The 13,387-nt window shown below is 35.7% G+C and overlaps 1 protein-coding gene across 6 annotated transcripts in view; it reads right to left on the bottom strand.

Moving 5' to 3' along the window:
• Positions 1-13,357, bottom strand: part of WDHD1 (WD repeat and HMG-box DNA binding protein 1) — a 50,421-nt gene extending 37,064 nt beyond the window's left edge. For all 6 annotated transcript variants that reach the window (XM_033109444.1, XM_033109445.1, XM_033109446.1 and 3 more), the window contains exons 1-4: positions 13,227-13,357; positions 12,911-13,003; positions 5,457-5,568; positions 498-649 (exon numbers count right to left, since the gene is read on the bottom strand). In XM_033109444.1, the coding sequence (XP_032965335.1) occupies positions 498-649; positions 5,457-5,568; positions 12,911-12,987 (341 nt within the window). In that variant the 5' untranslated portion in view covers positions 12,988-13,003; positions 13,227-13,357. The remainder of the gene's footprint in view (positions 1-497; positions 650-5,456; positions 5,569-12,910; positions 13,004-13,226) is intronic.
• Positions 13,358-13,387: the final 30 nt, after the last annotated feature.

The raw sequence follows: 13,387 nt of genomic DNA, 5'->3' as shown, positions 1-13,387 counted from the left end.
TTCCTATTATGTTAAAACACAAATTTTCTAAATAGCTTCCTTAGTTACATCTAAAGCTTCTATTATTTGCTAATCTAATTACAGTCATAACCATTTTTAAAAGTACTGTACCTTTTACTCCCCCTCAGCAAATCACCAATTACATTTTTTTCTATGACAAATAAACATCAAGGGAAACAGTAAAAATCCTAATTGTACAGGCTAGGTTCTACCTGAAATAATTTTTAAAACTTTCTATCAAAGTATCATCTTTTCCCAGTTTTCTTCAGTATTTACTAAATAGGCTATCTGCAAAGCAATATACATTATCTCCATTCACATGAAACACAAGTCTGTCCTCAAAAACCTTACTAGTTAAAAAGACTTAATATAAAAATTAAGTGAACAGAAAAAAAGGAAAAGTAGAAGAGAGAGACCTGAAAATGTTACCCTGAAACCAATTAATGAGGCCATGCTGTTCTAACATTATTTCTTTTTCGGATATCAAACAGCCTTACGCAGATCCAGCAGCCACTTTTGTTCCATCCTTATTAAAGACCACATGGTTTGCATTTGTGGTGAAGCGAGTCAATATACCATCTGGAACTCCCTCAGGAAATGTGTGGACTTGAATAGTATTGTTGGATACTGCAGTGACCAATTTTCCATTCTAAAAGAAAAATAAAGGTAAGAAACATTGGCAAGAAACAAATCCAAACTGATTGGAAGTCTCTCCATAGTTAAAAATCCTTAAAAAAAAACACACAAAAAACCTTATACGTCACATCAAGAAATCACCAATATACAATATTCTTGAACTATATTATTAGAAAGAAAAATTTATTTGCTATACCTTTAGAAAACTTAATTCCCTCTTTACCAGCCAAATGTTTAGCCTCTGATTTTCCTTTTACTTCTGGAGAGAAATATTTAATTAGTAGTATTTTTATGGATTCCCAAGTGTCATTAATAAAGAGATGCAATAGAACTTTTAGAGAAAACATAGCTAGTCTCATTGAGGGAAGAGCACACTATAATTTCCACAACAAAATCATTACATGTCTTTTTGGAGTAAAGTCTAAATGCAGAATCCATGGCACCTTCTTAAAAACACTAAATTAACAGTTTTAGGCTCTGAAAATGATCAGCAGATACCACTGCTTTGCAGAGCTTTTAACTAAGAATCAAAAGGTCAATTCTCTGCCCTAGCACTTTAATTTTATTACTTCTCCAAGAGGAATTAGGTTCCAATAGACTAAATCATAGTCTACCAATCCCATACAAGCTTTACTAAATCATATGGTCAATTTATTAATTTAGATTAAATAACTGCCAAGAAAAACAAACAACTGAAGTTTGTTAATGAATACATTCTATCATATAGCAATAGGTCTCAGCCATATTTGTACACTTAGGACCCTCAGCCTACCTAGAGCACCTGCTTCCGCTCCAGTGGAAAAAGAACTTGGTGATAACAATGTTAGCATACAGCAAAATTTGGGAAGGTATGTACATCTGTTCAAATAACAGTACAAATGATTCAAATTTGAACTGTAATATACATTTATCTTCAATTACTAGAAGACTTGTGTAAAATAGTGTGTTGTGTATGTCTACACTGTGTAACTACTGTAATTAAACAATCCACAATAAACTAAATTCATAATGTGGAAGCTAACAATAATTTAAATGAGAAAACAAGAAGAGAATAAACAAAAAGCTATAACCAATTCAGGACAACAGTGATGATGCTAAGTGTTCACTGGCAAAACTACAGAAACACCAACTATTTATGTGTGTACATGTATAGGAACTTTGCAACCTGGCTGTGCTTTTCTTGCAAACAGTTTTCTTAGAATACTGACTAAGCATCCTCAGTTAGCTCTCGTAAAGCATTTACTAGTAATTCTTTAATGACATGTTAACTAGCCTTCTATTCATATTAAAGTATATAACTATACTAACTCATCCGAGAGACCTGGAAAAAAACTTGCTTTAAAGTCTTTTTCCAACAAATATACTGTGAAAACCAGTATCAGAACTTTGTCAGCTAGTAAAATTTTTTAAAAAAGAAACTGTTCAAAGGATCAGGGTTCTGGTCAAGATCTAGTCAACCATTCTCCTCCTTGGTGGGTTGGGAGGAATGGAACCCAGCCCAGGATGACCTGAGTTGCAGCCATTGTGCTCCTTACTGACTGTGCCATTTGACCTTCCTCTGAGCTTTGGTTTTCCCAATAAAACGGAGATAATTCCACATACCTCTCCGTACCTTTGTTAAAAAGTCTAGACAATGTAAAATAATATGCAAGCATTAACTATTACTACCCACAAACACAGAGGGTGCCAAAATAATGTATACATATTTTAAGAAAGGAAAAAACTGTATTAAAATTGCAATATTCAATACCATGTTTTCTCGAAAATAAGACCAAGTCTTATATTAATTTTTGCTCCAAAAGAAGCATTATGTTCAGGGGATGTCATCCTGAAAAATCATGCCAGGGCTTATTTTCTGGGTAGTACACGGTATGCACCGATAACAAAAGACGAATATAAGTCACATTCGATTTCTGCAATTATAAGAGGTGCTCAAAATGGTTACCATCAGCGTAATTTTAATAGTTTTTCACTTTCTTAAAATATGTATACATTTTTTTGGCATCCTCTGTATATTGATTCATCCCAGTTTCACTGTTTTGGAGGGTGATATTTTCTCTACTTCGTTTTCAAATAAAGCATCTAACTACACTTTCCTGCACTACTGAATCCAAAAACAGGAAGTGTTTACAAGGAATTATGTTTTAAATTAAATACATTGTAAAATTGTCAACTTTGCATGGCTATTTGGTAATGTCATTTTATTAAAGTCCCATAAACTCCATTCCTAAAGCCAAAGAAAATATTTTAGCACTGTGGGACTTGCAGTGGGTTGAATAGTGGCCCCCAGAAGACATGTGTACGAGTTAAGTCCTAAGCCCAGGTACCTGTCGATGTGACCTTATTTGAAAATAGTCTTTGCAGATATAACAAGGATATATAGGTGGCCTTATAAGAAAAAGGAGAGGGAGATTTGAGACACAAAGACATGGAAGAAAAAGCAATGTGTTCATTCTAATATTGATATGTAGTATCGGTTTACTCTAAAACATGTTCCAGCAACTGCGTATAATAATACTGTAAAATATAGAAAACATATATTGGTCTCTGCCCCTGGTTTCTGGCCCAGAGCTTCTAAAACTCTTGCAATTTTCTAAGTGACAAGAGCACTGGGGACATCTTCTGTTCTAATATTTGGTCTCTAACCCTGGTTTCTGACACAGAGCTCCTAAATCCCTTGGAATTTCCTGGGTTATAAAGGAGTGTCTTTTGTTCTAATGAGTTTGTGTTTGAATTATATGACTATCAGTGATTAAGTTAATTAACTGTTGTATTGCAACCACAATGTGGGCTTTATAATTGTAAAAGTAATTCGTTCTTGCTTGTATGTTTTTTTATTGTTAATGATAGTACATCCAAAATTCGGGAAGGATGATAAATGTCAATGAGAGCGGGGGTGGGGGGGACAATATTTTGTGTGTCCTGCAGGATTTAAATATGGGTTGACATTAATAAGAATATTCTAGAACAGGAAGCAAATTGTATAGTGTTGTGGTTAAGAGTTAAGTCTTTGGAGTCAGACATGTTTCAAAGTCTTACACTGCCCCTTTCTAACTATGTAACATGAAGCAGGTTATTTTTCATCTCCAAATTGCTCACTTGTAAAATGACAAATAAATAGTATCTACCTCAGAAAACAAAAACAAAAGGTGATTAATGGATATTAATGGTGAATCAATTAAAATATATGGGCTTCTGGATAGCTCAGGATGGGAGCAAGTCACCAGAAAAATGAAGCCACGATTAGAAGGCTGAAACATTCAGCCCTATCCCCCAACCTCCCTGAAGGGGAGAGGGGCTGGAAATGGGGCTAGTAATTGATCATGCCCATGTGATGAAGCCTCCATAAAAATCCTAATAGTATGGGGTCTGAGGAGCTTCCAGGATGGTGAACACGTCCATCTACTGGGAGGGTGGCTCATCCCAACTCCACAGGGACAGAAGCTCCTGCTTGGGACCCTCTCAGACCTCCCCTATGTATCTCTTCTGTACCCTTTATCATATCCTTTATTTATATAATAAACTGGTAAATATGTTTCCCTGAGTTCTGTGAGCTGTTGCAGAAAATGAAAGAATCCTAGGAGGGGGTCATGGGAACCTGCAATTTGTAGCCAAGTTGGACAGTAGTTGTGGGTCACTTGGGGACCTGTTACTTGTGATTGGTATCTGAAATGGGGAACAGTTTCGTGGGATTGAGCCCTTAATCTGTGGGGTCTACACTAATTCTGGTTAGTGTTTGAATTGAATTGAATTTTAGGACACCCAGCTGGAGTTGCAGAGAATTGCCCGGTGTGGGGAAAAACATCAACACATCTGGTGCAGAAGTGTTGTGAACATGGTAGTAGTGTGAGAGTAAAACAAAACAAAACAAAAAAACAGAAAACAAAACAAACAAAAAACAAACCACCAAATAAATACAAGAGGAGAGTGGTTTTCCTTTACTAACACTTCTCCAAGCCCTCACTATTGGGATTAGCAATCATTTTCATCCTTGCCCATCTTACAGGAAAAACAAAAAAAATCCAATTGTCTAATTCGAACTTCTTTGCTTATTAACGAGACTTAGCTTGAATTTAATGTTATGTCATTTATACTTCTGGTCAGTTTTTCTTTCGGGAATGTATTTTCCATTATACATGATCATTTAAAAAAGAGTATCTAAAGTATCTAAAAGACCATCTCATTTACCTTAATGGGCCTAAATTTGAAAAAAGTATAAATACTATAAAATGATTTTTTTTCCTACCCAAATATAATATACTCAATTAAAATTCATCACAAATAAAAAGCTTAGTTTTTAGACACTTGGTTTGCAAAGTCCTTCTGAAAACATGTCTTCATTCTCCAAGTAAACTATATCTCATTCCCATACATACCTTACATAAAGTATTAAAAAGGTGAAATATGTAAATATCCTGAAAAAGTTAATGAAGCATTCCTCTTTTCTAGAACAATTCCTCAAGTTATCTGAATTAGTGCACTAAAAAAGCCCGAAAATGCCACTGAGCTTTCCCACAAAGGAAAAAAAAGGGACATTTAAATCTCTTTCTTAAAAGAAAAAGTATATTTTCTTGCATATATTTTATTTGGTTCACTATTAATATCCATTAATCACCTTTAATAAACCATTCAGATTTTACATGTAAAAATTTGGGGCAAGTTACGGCATTACACATTTTTAAATATTATTTCCTAAGAGAAACAAAATGGTACATCGATACTCAAAACTTATAAAAATATTTTTCATCCAAGCATTAAAAAAAAAAAAAAATCACATGGCAGTACAATCTCACATCAGCTGCTATAATTGTTTTTAATACCTTCAAAGCACACGAATATGCCTTTTCTCCAACATTAATAGACTTAGGATCATCATCATCCAAGTCTTCCCAAATTCTCACATCACCATCACTTCCACAAGTCACAATACAACTGTGAAGGAAACATACTCATTAAAAAAGTCACCAAGCTTCAGGTCTATTAATGTTTTTGGAAAGAACCTAGTTGGGTTCTTTTTTCGTGTTGTTGTTGTTTTTTTTTTTAATAAAACCAAGGTATTAACCAACGTTTTCTCAATTTACATTCAAAAACATCAATAACAAAGACCACTAACCTCCTATGTTGTAACATACAAGATGAGTTTAATGTTTTCTACAGTTCCTCCGTGGCATAAGTCTTTATTTGTTATAATGTGAGTGTGTAATGTGAGTGTGTAATAGCAGGAACCACCACTGTGTCTCTAGCACAAAGCAGTCTCTGATATATAGAAGCCTTGATAAATGCTTGTTGAATGAATAAATGGATGGAAAGGAGAACTGAATTATCCAAAGCTAATTATGCAAATGGCTATCTATATCTCTCAAATCTTGTTTTAAACCTTGTCTCCAGAGTGCTTTTATTTGCTTGGTATGTGTCCTAGCTAGACACATACAAAAGCAAGTAAAATATAAAAATAACAAGGAAAATGGCAAAGAGAAGCCACAAAAACAAACAAACTGGATGTTCAGAATAAAAAGATTAAGTCCCAGCTGGAAAATTAGAAGGGTAGTATTTACATAGGGAAGTCAAAGGACAAGTAGGAATGGATATGCTGAGATTGGTGAAAAGGGCAGTTTCAGACAGATGAGACCACATGAACCAAAACATGTAGTAAAGCCTGGAGGAGTTTATCTGGAGTATACTGTCCAGGAAATTGAGACAGAAAATGTAGATTGGGGTCATTCTATTTAGAATGACCTAATACCAAACTAAGGAGCTTGGATGCACTTCTACAGGAAACAAATAGGACCGTAAGTCTCAGTTTGCTGAGGACATGCCTGTTTTATGCAACCAGTCGGTTTGGCGTTTGTCCTGAATTTTTCACTTTAGAACATTATTAGTATTAGTTGCATCAAAATTGGTTGGAATGGGTCTGACAGACCTCTTCCTTGCACTTCCAGTTTGTCATGATCTTGTTTAGTAGTGCAATGCATGCATTGAATAGAACTTTCACTTTAACGTGTAAGTAAATCTGAAAGACAATCAGTGATAACTCATCTCCCGCTTTTCAATCTTTTCTTGATGCAACATAACACCTCCTTCTTTCAAGGACAACAGGTGTTGTTAACTAATAAAAACCAAAGTGAAGTGAGACATGAGCCCCTAGGGAAAGCGATTTCTTTCAGTATCCAGAAGTGATAGGAGAAGTATTTCATACTGGGGTCCCTACCAAATATTTGGTGTATCGGCCAGGTACACCACAGGAGATGTATAAAGTTGCAGGTGCCAGTGGGAAATTATAGTGAAATACAGTGGAATGAATGAGAAATATATGCAGGAAATACTTAAGCAGTCCTTTGAAGAACTTTTATAGTATGTACATTTTTCCTAGTGTTTTTGTCATTGTAAGAAAAAAAAACTGCAAACTAATTTTATTATTCGCTGTATTTTTTAAATTTTGCAAAAACAAAAAGCAAACAAACAAAACTTATTCAGTAGCAATAAGTTGGAGAAAAATACATCAAGTACATGTTCAATAAAAAAATTAAATACTAAATTTTTGCTTCTCAAGCAGTTGATAATGAAAGTACAACTTGAACAAAATGTTAGGTGACATTTACCATGGGGTTATAGTGACAACACCAACCACAGAAAAGAAGACACTGAACTCCTGAAGAAGCATCAGCATCTACTCCATAAGTTAGTAGCTATCTTGAGATGGCCTGAAAGTCAGGTTTCCACAGATATAGTAGGTTGGTGCAAAAGTAATGGCGGTTTAAAAGGTTAAAACTTGAAAAAAACCGCAATTACTTGTGCACCAACCTAATATTATAGAAAGTGAATTTGAATCTTGTCAAGTTTGACTTTTCATAAAACTTCAGTGCTGTCCGATAGAACATTCTGAGATGATGGAAATGGTCTACATCTGGCTACCAAGCAATTGAAATGTGGTTAGTACAACTGAGGAAGTCAATTTTTTATTTTAATTAATTTAAATCCAAAGAGCCACACATGCTAATGGCTACTGTATTGGACACAACAGCATTAAAACAAATGACAGTTGTTCTAACTTGTGTTCATTTTTCATGCTAAGTTTTCTCATGCAAGTAAGAAATGTGAAGTAACTGCCGTTAATGTGTTGTTTCCATTAGTAAAAGAATTTTTCAAACAGTTAAATGATACTGCTTTTATATGTCATCAGAGGTTTACATAGAAAGTCACATTAATTCCAATAGTTTGGTTTTCCCTTCAGTTTATGGAAACAAAGTAAAGCTTCTGGAAGTTCATTCTGTTGAAAGTGAAACATCTGACATTATTGGGAATTCTAACTTCATTTGAAAAACTCAGTGCTGAAGATAAAATTCTTAATTTTTACAGTAATAACATACATTGTTGTAGAGCACAGCACTATAGTATAAACAATGTTCTTACTAATTTATAAAACACAAATGTACTTGGAATTGGAATTATAATTCATAATTGTGTCCAAATGAAGTGCAATAACATATCAATCGAAACAGAACCCACAGCTGTCAAATTTTTAGAGTTTATTTACATTCAGAATCAAAACTTTTGTAATTGATGTTAAATACACAAAAAGACTTCAACACTGCAGATGCTTTCTCTGCTACCTATCACCAATTATATTTAAAAATTTGAGCCTTTGAAGGGTGACTTTACAAAACCCGTGTCCTTTAGTAATGGTATTATTATTATTATTATTATTATTGGAAAAGTCTTCTAAATCCTAGTTGCATTTTGTTCAAAATCAGTTAGAAATCTTTCATTGAAGCATTCACCTTAAGCCTTTGAAACTTGTAGTAAAATGCAATTAATAAAAACAAAGCTTATATCCAGAAACACACTGAAATTTATCCCTACAAAAGCAAAAAGAATTGGACAAATTTTATATTAAAACCTGGAACAGCGAATGGTTTAATTTTCAAATTCTGTAACTGCAATTTGGAATATCTTGACTTGTGGGAAGAATCTTTTGATGGAGCTCTTCTTTTAATTTGTACAAATCTATGTGCTGTGCCAGAATAAAATGAAATTGAGTAGGCTTAAAAATTGTGAAACATTAAAGGAATCAGAGAGACAATTTACTTGATGAAATTTGTCCTTAAAATATTGAAGACTTCATTATTGAAAAAGAGGACTCTGAATGCAGGTAAAAAGACAGAACTTATAATGAAGTGGAAATATTTATACATTTCAATTAAGATAAATTTTTAAAAATTGAGACTCTTCCATTTAGTAGAAATTGCTCTGGGCTTACTAGTTGAGAACTTAGAAAGTATTTTCTTATTGAAAAATATTATGATCTAAAGAAAAGAATTAACTGAGTCTCACTTCAAATTTGTTAACCATAAAATGCAACTCTGAAGAAGACTGTATCCAATTTTATAAGAAAAATAAAAATAAGATTATGTTGAAAAAAATATATATTTTCAGAAAAACATCAGCAATATCATTTTAGAGACAGGCTAAAAAAACTGATTAAAGTACATGAATATGTACTATAAATGACTACTCTACTTATGTTAGTGTTTAGATTGTATGTTTAATGTTTAGATAATCAATGTAAAGAAAAAATTTTTAATGTTTAATGTCGTAAATATGCTTTTTTAGGAAAACTGTTTTGAAATAATTTTTTCAATAAGACCATGTTTTAGATCTACCAAAACAGAGTAATTTGCCAATCAACAGAAAATTTAAAAATGGTAATTTTAATTGTAATTCTCTGGAAATCCTTCTCTCCATCCTCAAAGGTGTACCAGTTTAGATGAAAAATTAAGAAATCTACTGTAAGTTTCTGAGCATAAGGACTAATTCTATCAATTCCTTTATCCTTTTTAGGCCATAACTACAAAAAGCCAATAATTCCATAGGCATCTCTCACATTTGGATTCTTCATCCTCACCAAGCAACGTTCCTTCCTTTACCAGACCACAGCTCCTCAATCTTTCCCCTGAGCCTCCTGAGACTCATGCTCAGGCACCAGCAAAATCTCTACATCCTCAGCTTTTTTTCCTGAACATTCCTCTGAGAACACTGCTTCCTCCTTAGCCCTCTTAAGTGATGGCTGACTTCTTTTCCGCATCCCTCAGGGGCCTAGAGGTGGGCCTTCCTTACTTCATTCAGTACCACCACTTCCATTCTATTGCCACACCCTCGTAAAAAAAAAAAAAGCTTAAAACTGCCATCAGACCACCTACAGATTCTTAAAGCGAAAGCTTCCCTGTTCCCTAAGGATTTTTGGCACAAGGCTCATTGTTATTCTCTAACAACATTATTCCTATTATACTTAGTGTTTTCAATATCCATGTAGCTGAAACCTTCTGATACTCAATCTCGCCCCTACCCCACCTCAGGCTCCCATGGTCATAGCCAAGATTTTGTCTTTACCAATATTGCAGCTGCTTCATGATCTCAACTTCAATCATCCTAATCACTTATCTTTTCACCTTATACCCTTAATACCCTAACTCCAACAATTTTTTAATTCCATTAGGATCTACAATCTATTGAAATTACCTTTTCACCGTCTCTCCCTTCAAGTTCTCACATCCCTCCTAATCTGGCTTAAATTTCATAGTCTGTCATTGAAATTACTCCTCTACCTTACCTTCAAACGCCGGGCCCCCTTTCATTTTGTCATACCTACCAGGCAAAACCCCAACCCTGGTTATATCCAACTCTGCCGATTGTTAAGTTTGCACTTGCAGAGCTAAAAATGGCTGGAAAAAACATATAACTGGGTTATGTCTCACTTTAAATTCAGGATTACTAACCTGAAGCAGACCTTTAGTGCTGCCCAGAAATCTGACTATATTCCCTAGTTCATTCAATTTTCCCTCTTCTAACCATCTTCTCATATCTCCTCCTGTTTCTTCAAACCTCCACTCCCTCCCCAGTCTCAACTAATGACTTTACTTCCTATTTCACTGAGAAAACAGAAGCAAGCTACAGAAATTATCCGTATGTTCTCCCCACCCCTTCTGGGTGCTCCATCCCTCCACTTATGAATTTGACCCCGCTCCTATCTTTGGCCAGTCTTTCCCTCTGGGGCTCTATATACCAGCCCCTCCCACCTACTCAAGGACAGCACTCCAGCAAGTCTCCCTCTTCCTACTGTAACATCAACTTGTTCCTCACTATTAGGTCAACTCCCCTAATATATATGCTGTAATCTCTCTCACCTTAAAACAAAACCTTTCCTGATCCCACATTCCTATCCAACTACCTTCATGCGTTGAGTGTCTTACTCACTAACTCCAATCCCTCCCTTTCCATTCTCTTGGATCCATAGCAACAAAGTTTTCATTCTTACCACTCCATAAAAAGCTCAAGATTACCCATAGCCTCCATATCACTAAAACTGATGAATTCTCAGTCCTCAACTTGACCCATCAGCAGCATTTGACATAGTTTATGACTTCCTCCTCAAAATGCTTACTTTGGTTTCTAGGTATCATTCTTGTAGTATTTTGATTTTCTACCTTATTAGCACTCCTTCTTAGTCTCCTTAATTGAACCCTCCTTCTATAACTTGATCTCTAAATATTTTGGATTGTCCCAGGGCTGAGCCCTTGAACCTTTTTTCTTAACTACATTCTCTCCCTAGGTGATTTCATTCAAGTTCATAGCATTAAATATCATTTCTATATGAACAACTCCCACATTTAGATTTCCAGTCAGGACCTCAATCCTCAATTCTAGGAGGCATCAAGTAAAGAAATTCACATTTCTTCTCTGTACTTTAGACCTGTTTATCCAGCTGTCTACACCTCTAGTTGGATACTCAAAGAAATCCTACACAAAACAATGTCCAAATGCAAATTCATAATCTCCACCCATGTTCTACCTCTGAAATATGTTCCTCTCCAAGTGTTTTGAATATCTGCAAATGGCACCATCATTTCCCCAAATATAACATCCAGAATCACAGTTGTTATCCTGGGCACCTTCCTCTCCTTCATCAATATCTGATCCATCCTGTTGATTTAACCTTTTAAATATTTCTTGAATGTATCTTCTCTTCTCCATACTCACATCTACTTTAGCCCAAGCTTCCATCACACTCAACCAGACTAATAGATACCTTCTAATAGTCTCTCTGCATCCACTCCTGTTCCTTTTCCAATTCATCCTTCATATACATCTTTTCAAAGACAAGAGACTGATCATATCTCCTCTCTGCTTCAAATCTTTAATACCTTCCTACTGCTTTTATTATAAAATCAAGGTTCCTTAATAAAGCCCAAAAGGTCTTGGATAGGATGCCCACTGCTACCTTCACAGATTCATTTCTTGTCAACCTCTGTACCACTCTGCGCATTTTAGTACCATTAGCTTTTTTTCAGTTCTTTGAGCGTACTACACTCCCTACTCCCACTGGGCCTTTGCACATGGTACTCCCTCTTCCTTGAATGCTGACACGATCACCCCACAGTCACCCCCACCTATCTCTTTATACTTCTTAATGCCTACTCAGTCTTCAGATCTCTTTTCAAGAAACACTTCCTCAAAGAAGCCTTCCTTGCCTCTTCAAACTTCCCCTCATATAGGCTTTATCACTTAATATTTCTAAGTGTAATTCTAAAAGTACGTTTTTGTGATTAATTTGTGCTCAATGTCTGTCAATCCAAAAGACCCTGAAATCAATGAAGGACAAGATTGTGATTTGTTTACACTATTGTAACTCTAGCCCTCAGCATAATAGACACGTGAATATTTTTCAATGAATGAATCAATACAGAAGTGACAGCGAAAGCCACACAGTGCTGGATAGGAATGGAATTTAGAAAGATAAAAGGGACCAGAATAACCCTGGGTAAATAGCATCATTTAGGAATCAAGCAGAGGAAATAAATTAGGGGGGGGGAAATCAGAAAGTTAAAGACAACAAAAATGGAATAGCATCATGAAAGCCAAGAGAGGATAAAATACCAAAAAGATAAAACAGGCTACTGAATTTGACAAACCTGGCAAACTAACAAAATAACTAATAATGGGAGATGCAGTGAGAAAGTGAACAAAGGGAAAATATAGGGGAAAACCCACATCTTTCCAACTCCCCTGTAAGTAAGATTTTTACAATGGTTAACTTTTTTGATATCCTTAAACTACCATAACAGTCGGAATCAAACATAAATCTAAGGAAATTATATGTGCCATTTTAAACTTTATTTTTCTTTATTTGTATGAGTCATTTTAGTCTACTTACATGACATATACTAAGAATAAGTGTTCTAATATTTACACCTGAAATGTTTTTCTTAAAGTACGTTACCTCCCCGAATCATCAAAACAGACATCTGTGTGTCCTTCTGTGTGTCCGTATCTCATCGGCTTCTGTGTGGCAGGCATCTTTTCCTTTACCTACCTGAAAATGTTTTATAAAAGCTAGTATTATTTTAAAGGAGAGGAACGCCCGGGGCTAAAGGGTAAGAACGGGGGTTAGTCTCCTCCCGGGCACGCTCTCTCGACAGCCCCTTTTCCTCCCACCCGAGTGGCACCAACAGAAAAAAGAAAAAGGGTCTGTCAGACAACAAGCAGGAAAGAGGACACGCTTCTCTTTGGCGCGAGCAGCGGGAGGAAGAACTCACCCGGGTGACCGACCCTCCGCGACTGAAGAAGGAGGCAAGCACCGGTGCAGGACCGCTTCCCGCGCTCAGGCGTGCTGGCCACACTACGCCTGCGCCGGCCCGCCCACACCAGGCGCAGGTCCCGACCGAGGTCGCGGGCTAATGACGTCAGTTTCGCGCCG

The sequence above is a fragment of the Rhinolophus ferrumequinum genome, chromosome 6 (genome assembly GCF_004115265.2).
Source record: "Rhinolophus ferrumequinum isolate MPI-CBG mRhiFer1 chromosome 6, mRhiFer1_v1.p, whole genome shotgun sequence".
Lineage (NCBI taxonomy): Eukaryota > Metazoa > Chordata > Mammalia > Chiroptera > Rhinolophidae > Rhinolophus > Rhinolophus ferrumequinum.
Note: the sequence above shows the minus strand (reverse complement) of the source record. Positions and strands in the feature narration are given on the sequence as shown.